The sequence below is a fragment of the Schistocerca gregaria genome, chromosome 5 (genome assembly GCF_023897955.1).
Source record: "Schistocerca gregaria isolate iqSchGreg1 chromosome 5, iqSchGreg1.2, whole genome shotgun sequence".
In the NCBI taxonomy this organism is placed as follows: domain Eukaryota; kingdom Metazoa; phylum Arthropoda; class Insecta; order Orthoptera; family Acrididae; genus Schistocerca; species Schistocerca gregaria.
Window position 1 is genome coordinate 217,038,320 of NC_064924.1, and position 16,946 is coordinate 217,055,265.

The following is a 16,946-nucleotide window of genomic DNA, read 5'->3' on the forward strand; positions in this document are numbered from 1 at the left end:
GCATCACAGGTAGCACATTTTGGCTGCCTGTCACATGTTAACACAGATCAGGGGTGACAGTTCGAGTAAACATTGTTCTTTGAGCTGGCTAATCTTTGTGGATTCTGCCATCATCATAAAACTAGCTACCATCCAGGGAGTAATGGAATGGTGGTAAACTGGCACAGAAAACTGAAAGCTGCTATCATGTGTTACGAAGACAACTGGACCTCCACATTGCTGCTACTACTGTTAGGCTTTCACACTATACATAAACAATATAAAGGGGATTCAACGATGGAGATGGTATATGGGGAGAACATATGCCTGCCATTAGGATTTTCTTTTCTTTTCTTTTCTTTTTTTTTTTTTTTTTTTTTTTTTTTTTTTTTTTTTTTTTTTTTGCACCAACAGGATATAATCTGCCATAATTGCTGCAACAAGTAAAACGCCGCATTTTCAAATTCCGGCCATTACTAGCAACATGAAATGGTGAAAGCAAGTTTTTTATAGCACAGATATCTCAGCATATGCTCACATGCGGGGCTTGTCATGCATGCAGTACAAATACCCATGCGTTCCAGGAGCTCCGCTATATTATAGGGTAGGCTGTGTGGGAATCGCTGCACAGAGAACAGACCACAGACAATGTATTTTGTGTGTCTGAAATGGACACTGTTGACAGTAAGTCTACTCTTTGAAACTGGATACTACTCTTAGCCATGTTAACTTTTAACAGTTTGTAACAGCGAGTTACATAAAAATAAGTGACTTCCAGCCATTACAGAAGAAAACTTGTTTCGCCTGCAGTACCAACTGGCACATTTTAAATAATAACAATGGCCTACCAACAAGAATCTAGCAGATATCAAACTTTCCCAAAAGGGTGGGGTAGCTTAATTATATGAAGAAAAATAAAAAGAAAGGAAAGAAAGATCGTGTTTAACATCCCATCAAAACCAAGATCACCAGATACAGAGCACAAGCTCAGATTGGTAACTGTGTTAAGTCAAAATAGATGCCATGTTATGATAGTGATATAGCAGAATCAAGAAAGAGTAGTGAGCATGAATACAGAGCAAGGCTAGCCCCCCACCCCAAGCAGTGTGCTGCACCCTGGCTAAACAGCAACACTGTGAAGGTGAAGGATGAGATAGTTACTAACATGCAATAGGTTATAGTTGTAAAAATGTAAGCAATTGGAACTTTTGCTATGATCTATCCACCATACTGATTATCATGTTTGTAGTGCTGGTAAATTATTAATTTTTTATGAACAACAGACAATAGAGGCAAATTTCTCCTTAAGAGAAAGGAAACAAACATTACTATATCAAATACGAATTAAATATGTAAACTTACTTCTATCAGAGGACACCTGCTGCAAGAGACCGGGTTCACAATGTCCACATGTGTCATGACCCAAATGGATATGGCACAAAAGCTTCGTTCCCCCCACCTGCAGTATACTTCCATGCACCACTTCAAATGGTTCACTTTCTTGTTTACACGCAGACAAACGAGCACCATTTAGATAAGTGCCATTTCGGCTACCAAAATCAATTATACTATATTTTCCGTCATCAAAACTTAATTTTGCGTGGAACTGAAACAAAAGGATTTGCACTGTCACTTGACAAAAAAATAACAACACAAGAAGAACTGCTGATATTTTCCCTCTTAGCATCAATTAAAAAATCTGGTCAACATGTTGAGTACTGAGAATGAGCACTTAACACCACCTGCTTTTCATATTTTCCCAGTTTGTTTTTTAAATTGACTGGATATTATAGGACACAAATTCAATATTGTGCTAATATATTATCTTGGCATAAAATCAATGAGACAGCTTGCAGTACTAATTAGACAAACACGATTGGCAAAACAAACTATTTGTCAAGATGTATTGGTAAGAAGCTATGTTTTAATCTTTATGTTATCCTTATGTTTTGTTACGTTTCATAAAAATCTTTCTACTTTCTGGCAATGGTTGAGCACTTTATTACAGATGTGTTCTTGTGCTTCACTAGAAGAACACTGGAACATTAGCACTTGGTGTCCTATCAAGGACAAAATTGTTAAAGATGACACTTTTTCTATCAGAAGGCAAAAATTACAGAGCTACTGGACCAAAGCATGCAAAATAATGTACAGAAGTGTTGTGATAAGCGGAAGGAATGAATGTAGATTTATACTTTCAAAGGAGCCGTAGTCTGAAGGTGACTGCCACGAACTGAAAACACCTTATTTTTTGTGACAGACACTACAACACATCATTCAAGGAAGCATAATAAAACACCTGTAGTAAACTGCTCATCCACTGCAACCGAGTTTTAACTGAAGATAAAATTTTCTAGGTTCTCAGACTGCATCATATTCTTCTTCAAAAACATTCTCACACAATCAACATTTTCGCCCCGCTGCTGTTATCTTATTTTGGGACATGTATGGATGTACAGGAGTCTTAGTTGGAAAGTGACCACCACTAACAGAAAATACTTGATTCTTTTTTATCAGACAATACAACACATCGATCAAGGAAGCACACGAATGCACCTGTAGTAAACTGTTCATCCACTGACACTGAGTTGATCAATTATCATAAACTGAAGGTAAAATCTTATATGTTGTTAAGCTGTGCCACATTCCTCTTCAAATTTCTTCTCACATAATCGAAGTATTGACCACCCTGCTGGGATCTTCTTCAGGACCTTGAGGCATATCTAGTTACCTGAATAGTGTCAATAATCAGTGTCATGTTCACTTATAAAAGGGAATTTTCCCATACTTGTTCTGAAGAAATGGAGCTGCTGGGTAAATTTTTTCCACCTACTATTGGTGGGCCAGTGCCACTGCATATGCACTGTTTTGAAATCTGGTTCCTTTCACAGTCTTTTTCTGAAGTCTCTCAGTGCTACGTCAGGGGAATAGGGAGACTGACAAACTATAACTGTGTTGTATTAGTCCAAAAAACTGAATTAATTGAGAACAATCTGTGGGTCCATTATCATAGTGAAGGTGCCAACTGTCCGCTGCCCCCAAGTCCAGCCATTTGTGTCTCGTTGCTTCATGAAGGCAATGCAGAACCTCTTGGTAGTACTCCTTATTGATATTACTACCTTCTGGAAAGTACTCATGATGGACCACACCAGTGGAGTCAAAAAAGACAGTCAGCATGTCTTTCACATTGCTGAGAACCTGCCTCATTTGTTTGGGCCTTTGGGATGATGGATGCTTCCATTGCAATAACTGGAACTTTGGTTCTGGGTCATGCTCTTAAGCCTAGAAATAATCACAGCAATCACTGTGTTAAGAAAATTGGAATTACTGTTCACAATATGTGGTGTGCCCCGTGCAACCCTGTGAACAAAGTTGCTTCTGCTCAGTTGTTAGCAACTATGACGCAAATTCTGCTGAGATCCTCCTAGGATCAATATGTTCTGTTAAAATGAAATGCATAAATCCATTATTAATTTTAACTCCATCTGCGAGTTCTCCAATCATGATTCGTGTATCCTGCATTACCAAGGTCCTCATGTGGTCAATAACAATCTCATTTGCAGATGTTAAGGGCCTATCTGAACATGCTTCACTCTTAACGGTGAGGAGCTATCTTCGAAGTGGTTGTATCACTCCTTTATCTGTGTGGTATCCATTGCTTCTTCCCCAGACACTTGTCGAACCTTGCAGATTGGAATGTTGTCCCCCCCCCCCCCCTTTTTTCCCCTGCCCACAACACAAAATCCAATGAGTACCACTTACATGTGTTCACATTTCAATGGCTAGGAAGCAATTGATTGTTGCCGCATAAAAAAAAAAAAAAAAAAGGGCACACAACACATATGCCTACAAACATACAGGGTACAAGTGCCCCAATAACATTGTCCAAAAAATGGCTCTGAGCACTATGGGACTTAACTCCTGAGGACATCAGTCCCCTAGAACTTAGAACTACTTAAACCTAACTAACCTAAGGACATCACACACATCCATGCCCGAGGCAGGATTCGAACCTGCGACCGTAGTGGTTGCTTGGTTCCAGACTGAAGCGCCTAGAACCGCTCGGCCACTCCCGCTGGCAACGTTGTCCATCCAGACAATAAAAAATAAAGTTGCATACTTTTTGAACAGTCATTGTGCAGACGGCTGTTAGTACAGAATATTTAAGTCTGCGAGGGAAGTATATCATCAGGAAACTGACAGATTTAAAACATAGCTTAAGGTTACTCCTATCAAGTCTCCATAAGTTTCTAATATTCAGCTACAAAAATCATGACAGCCAGCATGATTCATTACTTTTTAGTGACCTTAAGAATCTCCTCAGCAGACATATTTTTAAGATTAATGTCTGCTGGTGAGGTGTATGATCAAGAAAATCTAATGCATTTTAGTTACTTGTTTATTTGTGGGTGCCATGTTTGCTGTCATGGTGAGAAATAATAACTGAATTTGGTGATCTATGATTGGAAAGTGTCGACATTTTTGCCAAAGCTATTCTGGAAGGATCTAATCATTATCAGTAATTTATTGTTTCTTATTCAATAATTTTCCAAATAGTTTTTGCCTTTTTCTTGGAGTGGTGTTTCTTCACATTTTTAACAACAGACTGGAGATTTTACTCTATCTCTTGGCTACAGCTTGGTATTTTATTATCTTGAGGCTCTTTCTTCCTAGCACAAAATACTTTAATCCCAGGAGTTATCCAACCTTGCAACTATTCAGTTTTACCTTTGCTTGTTTTCTGGGTAAACAAGGCTCAAAGTGCTGTAAGATATATTTAAGGAAGAGTTACATTTTCCACCTATACTATCTGCTTTACAAAATTCTTCCACAAATTCCTTTCATAATTTCTCTCTAAACACAGTGACTGAATCATCATTTATGATTCTGTGATATAACTACTCAGTGTATTTTAGTGTTAACATTTGCCAATCTTGGTCAGATAATCTACACACTATTGGCTTTGCAAGTAAATCACTGCACATTCTACAAACAAATTGGTAATAGCTGTTGCACTACCACATTCAATCCTCAGAGGAAAGTTCAAATGTATGGCAAATGATGGTACTCGTTGGGGAAATGGCAGCATGGGACAGTGAAGGATACTAGGTGTGTACGCCTGGGGGACTTCATTCAACATGTTGAAGAGGCTATTCCAGCAGCCACTGAGGAACCAAGGTGCAACCAACTGCAGATTGTCGCACACATTGAAACAAATGATGCCTGTCATCATGGCTCCGAGGTCATACTTGGATCATACAGCGACTGGCAGAGAAGGGAAAGACCAGCCGTGCACACACAGTTTCAACGAAGCTCATAATTTGCAGCATTGTGCCAAGAACTGATTGTGGCCCTTCGGTTCTGAGTCAAGCGCAAGGGCTGAACGAGAGACTTTGGAGATTCTCTGACAACCTAGGCTGTGACTTACTGGACTTGTGCCATAAGGTTGAGGACTGTAGGATCCCCCTAAATGGGTCATGTCTGCTCTATACATCAGAACTGCTACTCAGGTAGCTGACAGTGTGTGGGGTGCACACAGTAGTTTTTTAGATTAGTCAAGTAATGATAGCTATAAGTAACCCAGAAGTATCAATGTAAGATAAGAAAAAATGCCTCCCACAGAGGAGAGTATTAAAATCCTAATGGTAAACTCCTGAAATGCCAGAGTTTGAAGCGCCCATGAAAAGCAGTGAAGCTCACATAATACTAGGTACACAAAGTTGTTTGAAACCTGAAATTGACAGCAGTGAGATTTTTGGAGACAATTTAAGTGTATATCAAAAGGATGCACAAATTTGAAATGGAGGTGGTGTGTTTGTTGCAGTAGATGAGAAACTTAAATTCACTGACACAGAAATTGAAGCCGCATGTAAGATTGTTTGGGCAAGACTCAGAATCAATGGTGGGCATAAAATAATTGGATCTTTCAATCACACACCAGACTCATCTCCTGATATAATACAATAGAGAAAATCTCAGTCCACTTGTACACAAGTTGCCAAATCATACTGTAATCATTGGTAGAGACTTCAATCATCCAACAATTAATTGGGAAAATTACTGTTTTGTTAGTGGTTTGCATGATAAGAAATCCTGTGAAACTTTTCCAAATGCCTTCTCTGAAAACTGTCTAGAACAGGTAGTTAGGAACTCCTCTCATGATGGAAATACATTGGATCTAATGGCAACAAAAGGATCTGACCTCTTTGAGAATATCTGCATCAAAACTGATATCAATGACCATGATGTGGTTGTGGCAACAATGATTACCATAATACAATGGACAACTATAACAAGCAGAGAGATATATATGTTCAGTAAACTGGATAAAAAGAACCAGTAATGTCACAACTCAATGAGGACTTTGCAGCTTTCAGCACAGGGCAGGAACATGTACAGGAACTATGGCTCAAGTTTAAAAGAATAGTTGACCATGCACTTGACAGATATGTACCCAGTAGAGCAGTCCATAATGGGAGGGAACCTCCATGGTATACAGTCACTGTACATAAACTTCTTACCATAGCAGAATATTGTCAAATGATCTTTCACAGGACCCAAGGAAATTCTGGTCTTATGTAAAGACTGTTAGTGGCACCAGAGTCAATATCCAGTCCCCTGCTAATGAGATGGGAACTGAAACTGAGGGCAGCAAAGCAAAACCTGAAATGTTTAACTCCATTTTCCAATGTTCTTTTATAAAGGAAAACCTGAAAAGATGAATGAAAAAATTATTAGTGTCAGTGTTGAGAAACAGCTGAAATTGTTAAAATTGAACAAAGCTGCAGAGCCTGATGGAATCCTTGTGAAATTCTATACTCAATTCGCAGCTGAGGTAGCCCCTTTTCTAACTATAATCTATCATAGATCCCTCACACAAAAAGACATGCCCAGTTCTTGAGAAAAAGCACATGTTGCACTTGTTTACACTTGTTCACAAAACTACCATCCAGTATCCTTAGAACATATTGTGAGCTCAAATATAATGACGTATCTTGAACAGAATGACCTCCTCAGTGCCAACCAGGATGGATTCTGAAAACATCAATCATGTGAAGCCCAACTTACACTTCTCTCACATGACATACTGAAAGCTTTGGATCAAGGCAATTAGGTCGATGCAGTAATTCTTGATTTCCAAAAAGTATTTGACTCAGTACAACGTCTACACTTATTGTCAAAAGTACGATCATATGGGTTTATGACTGAAATTTGTGACTGGACTGAGGACTTTTTGGCAGGGAGAACACAGCATTTTATCTTGGATGGAGAGTCATCATCAGATGTAGAAGTGTCTTTTGGTGTACCACAGGGAACTGTGTTGGGACCCTTGCAGTTCATGTTTTATATTAATGATCTTACATTCAATATTAATAGTAAAATCAGGCATTCTGAGGATGATATAGTTATCTACAATGAAGTACTATCTGAAAGAAACTGCATAAATATTCAGTCAGACCATGATAGCATTTCAAAGTGGTGCAGAGATTGGCAACTTGCTTTAAATGTCCAGAAATGTAAAATTGTGCACTTCACAAAATGAAAAAACATAATATCCTATGACTAAATTATCAATGAGTCACTGTTGGAATTGTCCAACTCATACAAATACCTGGGAGTGCCTGGGAGTGACACTTTGTAAGGATATGAAAAGGAATGAACACATAGTCTGAGTCATGGGTAAAGCAGGTGGTGGACTTTGGCTTATTGGTAGACTATTGTGGGAAAATGCATCAGTCTACAAAAGAGATTGGTCACAAATCACTTGTGCAATCCATCCCAGAATACTGCCCAAGTGGGTGGGATCCGAACCAAATAGAACTAACCGGGGATACTGAGTGTATACAGAGAAGGGCAGCATAAAAGATCACAGATTTCTTTAATCTGTGGAAGAGTGACACAGGGATACTTATGGAACCAAACTGGAAGACTCCTAAAGATAGACGTATACTATCCAGAGAAAATCTGTTAATAAAGTTTCAAGAACCAGTTTTAAATGATGACTCTAGGATTACACTACAATCCCCTGCATATTGGGGACTGTGAGGATAAGATTAGAATAATTACTACACTCACAGAGGCATTTAATCATACTTCCCCTGACCCATACATGAATGGAACAGAAAGAAACCCTAGTAACTGGTATAATGGGATTTACCCTCTGCCACGTATATCACAGTGGTTTGCAGAGTGTAGATGTAGAGAATTTTAATGTGGAAAACAATCCAAAACTGGACAACAACAAATTTATGTGCCTTCAAACAGTATTATCTGACAAGGAACTATCATTAAAGTCTCCAGAAACAATGTTTTGCCAGTTAGGTCCGCATAACCTTATTAAAACTGTTTGCAGCTGCTTTATGGAGCTTATGCCATCCAGAATCACTGGCTACAATTGTGTAAATTAAATTTTAGTGTCTCTTAGTTGCAACAGGAATATTTTTCCACAGTGGAAACTTCATGTACACATTTGTGGATGTTCCATCTTATTATCATGTGCAAATGCTGCCAACTGTTGGGTTACATTACAAAAATTTCAACAAAGCAATGTAGCAGTGCGCAACAATTTGTGACCGCCAGAGCACAACAAAGTGGATGGTTGGTTATATTCCACTGTATAAATGAACATTATTATTGTTATTCTGCATGGTAATTATTGATTGATCACTTTATTTATTACAACAATGAATATTTCATAATTAGTTGTTTTTGTCCATAAAAATAAACCAAGTGTGCAAAGTATATTTTGAAAACATGCATATATTTTTGTAAAATTTCTTGCATCTAAAATCATTTTTAAAAAACACCTAAGAGAATTACAACATATAGAAAAATTTTACTTTTTCCAGAAAAAATTCAATTCTGAAAGAATTGAGATATTTTCTGCTGGTGATCTGTAAATTAACAGTATCACAAGCTTGTGTGTATCTCGATTCACTATTGCAATGGAGCATTTAAATATCTGTTCAACACAATTTTCATCAACCTGAGAGTGAGTGAGTGTGTGTGTGTGTGTGTGTGTGTGTGTGTGTGTGTGTGTGTGTGTTTTGTCTACTAAAAAAAATAAAAAATAAAAATTGCTGATTTCCATGTGATGTTCTGATATGCACAGCATTCCTGCAGAAGTTCATTCCTTTTATTAACAAAGTCTCTGAAGTTTGGTTTCAGGTTCATCCTTGCTGCTTACATACTTGGAATTCTTCAGAAGATGAATCACAGAGTGTAATAAGCAATCAAGCTGATTTAACACTCATCAACATAAGATTTCGCTAGACTATCAAAAGAGTGCACACTTAAATAATTTGCTGCTAGTAACCATTATAAAAATTGTTCTGTCAAGAGCAAGACACACAATAACACAACAACAGATAGTGCTGCTACAAAACTGAATTGACCAAACAACAAAAGCTGAAACAGCTAATGAGCTAAATACATGAATTCAGCAATATCATTATAAATGGTTTGAGAAGATCTAACACAATAATGGACAACACATAATGCAACAAAAACAAGATCATAATATAGACCACGAGATTAAATTAAAAAGTAGGTTACAGATGAGATTTTGTTTCCAATGAAGGACCATTGAAAGCACAAGAAATACACTAATAACAAGAGGTGTCGACACAGTACTTTAGACACAGTCGATGGTGGAATGACAAATGAAGGAGTCCTTAAGCATGTCAGCAAAGGCAAGAAATATCCATTATAATTAAAAAAAGAAAGTATGTTTTGGACATCCCAGGCAAAACAAAAAGTATTAATTTTTGCTGCTCATAATTAAAGATAAAATTAGAAACTGGACTTCAAAGAAAACAGTGTCTTAGCTGCAAACTAATGGCAATGGACCAGACTACACGATATTCACTCACAGGTACCTACGATACAAAACTGAGAAGCATCAGAAAAGTGGTTGCAAACACCCATTAGTGAAAATGTTTGAGGAGAATGAGGAGATAAGAAGGAAATGACTAAGGGGAATTCAAAAAGAAACAAGCCAGAGGTATAATTACAGAAACCTTTACCTGTATGTTAGAAGTATTGACCCTGGCTGTTGACACACTTGTCCCACTGTGACACAAGGTGCTGAATGGCTGTCTCATAAAATTCCATGGACTGTGAGGTTAATCAGATCCACACGTACAGCTGGATGTCACTGTCCACATAAGTGCAGGAAAGGTTATGCTGACGTTCTTCTTTGACCCAGGTGGCCCCTTTCTGATTCACTTCCTGCAGTATGGGACAACAGTGAATGCCCTGTGTTACTCGCAAAACCTTGATCACCCTTCACCAAGCAATCAAACCAAAACAACCAGGCAATCTCACCCATGGGTTCATTCTGCTCAATGACAATGCAAAGCCTCATATGGCCAACACAGCTGAGGCAGTCCTGCAGAAATTCAAATGGGAGGTTCTCAGCCACCCCCCATACAGTCCGGACATCTCTCCCTGTGATTACGTCATTTTTGGTCCCCTTAAAAAGGCTCTGAGGGGCAAACAGTTCACCTCGGACGACGACGTCCTGCTGCATATGCGGAACTAGTTAACATCGCAGCCCCGGGAATTTCATGAGACAGCCATTCAACACCTTGTACCACAGTGGGATAAGTGTCACAACAGCCTGGGTCAATACTTCTAACATACAAGTATTGGTTTCTGTAATTATGCCTCCAGCTCATTTCATTTTGAACGCCCCTTATAGTTAAATAAAGTGGAAGCTACATATATGTGCACAACTACAGCAGGTTAGTTTGTGAGTTGCTGAAAATAAAAATAAAAGGTCCACAGAATTTGATAAAGAACTTACTAATCTTCACATAAATAATTTATAATCTGATGATAATTCCTTGGTTCCCTATCCCCTACCACAGAAAACACACCAATCTTTAAAAATTAACTAATTAGCTACAAAAGAACTTCTGGAATTTCACTTTAAAGTATTTTAACAGATACAGGGCCAATGCACCCTATCCTCAATCCTCCACAACCTCAACAATTTCTCACCCATTTGCTTAAACTGGTTCTCCCCAGTCCAACATGCAACCTTCATGAGCATAGGGCTCCACTCCCCTGATGGTTCCATCGATACGATACCCATTAAGCACCAACAATACCGGCACTTTGATAGCTGTCACCTATTCTGCACCAAAAAATCACTTCCACTTAGCCTAGTCACCCATGGATGGCATACCTGTAGCGATGAAAATTCCCTCGTCCTCCTATACTGAAGATCTCACAAACCTCTTCACAGACAGGCACTATCCTTCAGACCTAGTCCACTAACAGATTTCCTGCGCCGTATCTGGTCTAATGGCCTAATCCCCCCCCACCTCCCCCAAGAATCAACTGAAATGGTGCACCCTCTCATCACCCAGTATTAACCCAGACAGAAGTAACTGAACCCTGCCCTTTGTCAGTGCTTTGACTACCCATCAACATGGCTAGAAATGAGGGATATCCTACCCACAATCCTTCCCACCCCTCCTGATGTGGTATTCTGCTGCCCACCCAACCTGCACTACATCCTGGTCCACGTCGATGCCACTCCCATTCTGTTCCCTTTGAAACAGAGGTCGTACCCCTGTGGAATATCCAGATGCAAGGCCTTCCTGATTCACCTACCCAGCACATCCTATGCCAATCCTGTCACAGGCTCATCATAGCCCAACAGAGGCAAGACCACCTATGAAAGCAGCCAAATCATATACCAACTCTGCTGCAATTTCAGCACAGTATTTTATGTGCACATGGCCACCAACCAGTTAATCTCCAAAATGAATAGCTAATGCCATACTTTGCCCAAGAAGTGAGTTGACCACGCAGTGGCACAATATGCTCAAGTTCAATGGCTGCTTTACAAGCCATTTCAACTGGAACCTCCCCTCCAGCACTAGCTTTTCTGAACTATGCAGGTGGAAGGTATATTTGCAACACATCCTTCACTTCTGTAATCCTCCTGGTCTCAATCTCAGCTAACGCACTACAACCACATCCTCTAGCCAATACTCTCCTCTTCCTCTGTCCCATCACCCCATCCTAAGCCATGCATGCACATTATCACCACCATGTGCTGCATGAACTCACTGGCTGTGGTGCCAGCATTTAGCATTCCTAGCCTGTGCACCTGCTATCTCTCCCTTGCACATTGTTACACCACACATCTGCTGCTTGCTCCAAGCCACCAGCTACTCCTGTGCCAACTCTTCCTCCCACTTCTACTATTCAGTGAGTGGTCACATTTACTCTCAATTAACAGATACTCATTGATAATGAGTGGTAATCACTTATCTTTTAATAATATTTCCTCAAAGATTAACTCTGACAAATACACTCCTGGAAATGGAAAAAAGAACACCATACTTGCTCCGGACACTGCGAGAGGGCTGTACAAGCAATGATCACATGCACGGCACAGCTGACACACCAGGAACCGCGGTGTTGGCCGTCGAATGGCGCTAGCTGCGCAGCTTTTGTGCACCGCCGCCGTCAGTGTCAGCCAGTTTGCCGTGGCATACGGAGCTCCATTGCAGTCTTTAACACTGGTAGCATGCCACAACAGCGTGGACGTGAACCATATGTGCAGTTGACGGACTTTGAGCGAGGGCTTATAGTGGGCATGCGGGAGGCCAGGTGGACATACCGCCGAATTGCTCAACACGTGGGGCATGAGGTCTCCACAGTACATCGATGTTGTCGCCAGTGGTCGGCGGAAGGTGCACGTGCCCGTCGACCTGGGACCGGACCGCAGCGATGCACGGATGCACGCCAAGACCGTAGGATCCTACGCAGTGCCGTAGGGGACCGTACCGCCACTTCCCAGCAAATTAGGGACACTGTTGCTCCTGGGGTATCGGCGAGGACCATTCGCAACTGTCTCCACGAAGCTGGGCTACGGTCCCGCACACTGTTAGGCCGTCTTCCATTCACGCCCCAACATCGTGCAGCCCGCCTCCAGTGGTGTCGCGACAGGCGTGAATGGAGGGACGAATGGAGACGTGTCGTCTTCAGCGATGAGAGTCGCTTCTGCCTTGGTGCCAATGATGGTCGTATGCGTGTTTGGCGCCGTGCAGGTGAGCGCCACAATCAGGACTGCATACGACCAAGGCACACAGGGCCAACACCCGGCATCATGGTGTGGGGAGCGATCTCCTACACTGGCCGTACACCTCTGGTGATCGTCGAGGGGACACTGAATAGTGCACGGTACATCCAAACCGTCATTGAACCCATCGTTCTACCATTCCTAGACCGGCAAGGGAACTTGCTGTTCCAACAGGACAATGCACGTCCGCATGTATCCCGTGCCACCCAACGTGCTCTAGAAGGTGTAAGTCAACTACCCTGGCCAGCAAGATCTCCGGATCTGTCCCCCATTGAGCATGTTTGGGACTGGATGAAGCGTCGTCTCACGCGGTCTGAACGTCCAGCACTAACGCTGGTCCAACTGAGGCGCCAGGTGGAAATGGCATGGCAAGCCGTTCCACAGGACTACATCCAGCATCTCTACGATCGTCTCCATGGGAGAATAGCAGCCTGCATTGCTGCGAAAGGTGGATATACACTGTACTAGTGCTGACATTGTGCATGCTCTGTTGGCTGTGTCTATGTGCCTGTGGTTCTGTTAGTGTGATCATGTGATGTATCTGACCCAAGGAATGTGTCAATAAAGTTTCCCCTTGCTGGGACAATGAATTCACGGTGTTCTTATTTCAATTTCCAGGAGTGTATTAACAAAACACAATACCAACTTTACTGACCAAGTAGACAACTATGTGAAGTGTAATAGATGTACTAGTAATTTAAAATGTTTTAAGCATGAAAGCTAATTACACAAAGAGTGTAACTGAACAGAGAGCCTTTACCCATGTAAATTACACTAAGAACCACAACTTACGTGAAATGAAATTGCCCGGTTTGCTGTTCCACAAAGGTAAAGAAATAAGAAAGACTGTACATCAGTCCATAAATGTGGATGACAAACAGCATCTGCTACTAATGTATTTGTCATTTCTATCTTCTAATAAAACACATGCAACCCAGTAAGTATATATCTAAGTAGATTCACAGTGTGGTTATAGCGCAATGAAGAACTTTCGCAATAACTTTCTACTGTCGTCTCATACCATTACATCATGCAAACAAGAAGAAATGAAAATTAAGGTGGGAATTAAAAAAAATAAAAAAAGACAGGAATGACACCTACAAATAAATAAATGAGAGACCAAAAATAAAACACTAAGAGATCATAATTATCTACACTTAGATAATACTTCAAGGAGGCCATTGAAGGTCACATTTCTTGATGTTTCATGTGCGTAACCGCTGTACTATGCCTGCATAACAACGAGAGTCATTCTTTAGTTTATTCCATCGTTTCCTTCTGATACATGATTTTTATCTAATATATTTATGATCTTCTCATTGTAGTAAGCTCACTAGACAAAACATTAGTCACCTCAGTCCACAAGCACAGATGAATTGTTAATCCTTTACAGATAGCACAGAGATCTAGTCACACGCTCAACCATGCGTGCACTGCCTCTGTGTGAGTACAAGGCATTTACCAGTTTGTGTCAAGCGGACATTGTAAATAAACATGGGTTAATGTAAGGATGTGACAGAAGGGGTAATAGTTTTGGCCATGCCCGTAGCCATGCAATGTTTGAAGTAGCTGGATTTGTTGGTATTTTGGGGTAGGCTTTTCAGTGTGTGTAAAAGCCGTGGTGTAACATGTGGATGGAAAAAAAAAAGACCCTGACTGAGTGGGATTGGAGACACATTTCACAGCTTGTGAATCAAAATCACTTCCAAACCCAACAGGAATTGATGCAGACAGTGGATGAAGATCCATCTCAACCTGTTAGTGAGAGAACATTGCAATGAGAACTGCATGGAATGAACATTTGGAGTTGGTCACCTTGAAAGATGTCATCGCTTATAAGGGTACAGCAGTGAAGTTCATCAGCTTGGAAGGATACATTACTCATTTTCTGAACACTGCCCCACCCTATTACATCTTGACTGGCCTCCAAAATCATCTGACTTGAACCCCATAGACAATCTGTGGAGCATGTTGAAACAGCAAGAAAAACACTTACATCACCATCCTCGCAATTTGGAGGAATTGTGCAGTTAACTCCTCAGTGAGTGGTTTAGCCTGGATGTGATCCAACTGCACAACCTTGTGGACTCACTTCCAGTTTTTAAGTCCAGGATGAGAATTACACAGTATTAAATTATGCTTGTAATAATTTCTCTACTGGTATTTAATGGTTTGACCAGTGAACATATTATCCTTTACTGGCTTTCCTATCTCTCGTTCCATTACCATTAAATTCCAGTTAGATTTAACTCTGTGCAACTACAAAAAGACCTTTACTTGTTCTATCTTTCTGACTGACTTGGCTCAAGATTCTTATGAAATACTGCAATTATTACACAAAACAAACTTTTGCCTACACCTCTTGAACTTTAACTGCACACAACTTAGACTCAGGCTCTGAACCCATTTCCAGTATTATGCTGTTACAAAAGATTTGATTAGCATATCATGGTGTACTGCCAAGTAATCTGCAGCATTTAAGAAATTATACAATATCTGAAAATACGCTGAGATTTTACAGTATGTGCCAAAGAAATTAAGAAGATGTAAATAGAATGGAATCTTACAATACATACAAAACTGAAAGTGTAATATGTAAGTTAATAGGGACTCAGGTCAATAAAGGCAATTGACAAGGTGGTATTTGCTCTCAGCAGGAGACCTTACCAGTGACCAGTAATGAAAACATACAATACACAAAGAGTAGTATGTTTTGACACAGGTTTGGTTAGATAGTGCGAAAATGGTATGCAGATGCTCATTCAATTCTAATGGTAAACACTACAAAACAAGCATTGTGGATCACGTTTATTGTTATGTTTCTGAGAGTGTACATTCTTAGAAGACAAATCCCACATATTGCTCCCTCCAACATATATCTCAAGAAAAGACTACAAGGCCAAAATTTGAGAGCTCTGAACAAACACAGTAGCTTACTAACAATCATTCTCCCCACATGTCATTTGTGACTGGAAAATGAAGTACTTATTTATTTATTTATTTGGTCCTGTGAATCTAGGTTGTAAAGTGTACAACCATCACTTGTGGAGTGCAAATTACTGTCTTTGATGTTCTTTCCAACTACACACAACAGAAGGAGCCAAGCATATTGTAACAGTAATTTCATGCAGTAAACATGAGCATGGTGCAATAGTAGCAGAGGATCAGAAAATAGTGGGAGGATTGAAATATTCCAGGGCAGAGTCTTTAGAAGGATTCAGTAACAGACAAAGCAGATAGGCATTTAGTATGAGTTACATTGAAACCAATCACACTACTGCATAAGACTGCTACATGCAAGATTTGTAACTTCAGACAGTAGTATGCACTCAACACTCCAGTGCATATATACTACCTTTGTGAAGGTATCCAGCCACCTATTAGTGGCTTACTGACAATGGCTTAGTGGCTTAATATGAGTTGTGTCCACTCCTTTTCTTTATGATGGCTTGAACTTTGCTGAAGACACTCTCAACAAGGTGTCTGAAAGTCTGTGGAGGAATGGCAGCTCATTCTTTCTCAAGAGCCAAAACCAGAGGAGGTAGTGGTGTTGGACCCTAGCATGTAGAGTGAAGTTGACGTTCTACCTCATCCCAAAGGTATTCCATTGGGTTTAGGTCATGTCTCTGGCCAGGCCAGTCCATTTCAGAAATGTTATTGTCTCGAATCATTCCCTTACAGATGCTGCTTTATGACAGGGTGCATTGTCATCCTGATACAAACTACCATCTAATCTAAACCATTCTTCCACTGTACACAGTACACAAATTTTAACACTTTTCTAAGCACAATAAGATGGCCTCACCTTAACCATGAAAATCACCACCACACAGTAACATCACCTCCTCCTTACTTCACTGTTGAC

General features: G+C 40.3%; 1 protein-coding gene across 3 annotated transcripts in view; it reads right to left on the bottom strand.

The window, feature by feature from the left end:
* Window positions 1–16,946, bottom strand: part of LOC126272690 (angiogenic factor with G patch and FHA domains 1) — a 257,783-nt gene that overhangs the window by 214,686 nt on the left and 26,151 nt on the right. For all 3 annotated transcript variants that reach the window (XM_049975714.1, XM_049975717.1, XM_049975715.1), the window contains exon 6: window positions 1,342–1,585. In XM_049975714.1, coding sequence (XP_049831671.1) covers window positions 1,342–1,585 — 244 coding nt within the window. The remainder of the gene's footprint in view (window positions 1–1,341; window positions 1,586–16,946) is intronic.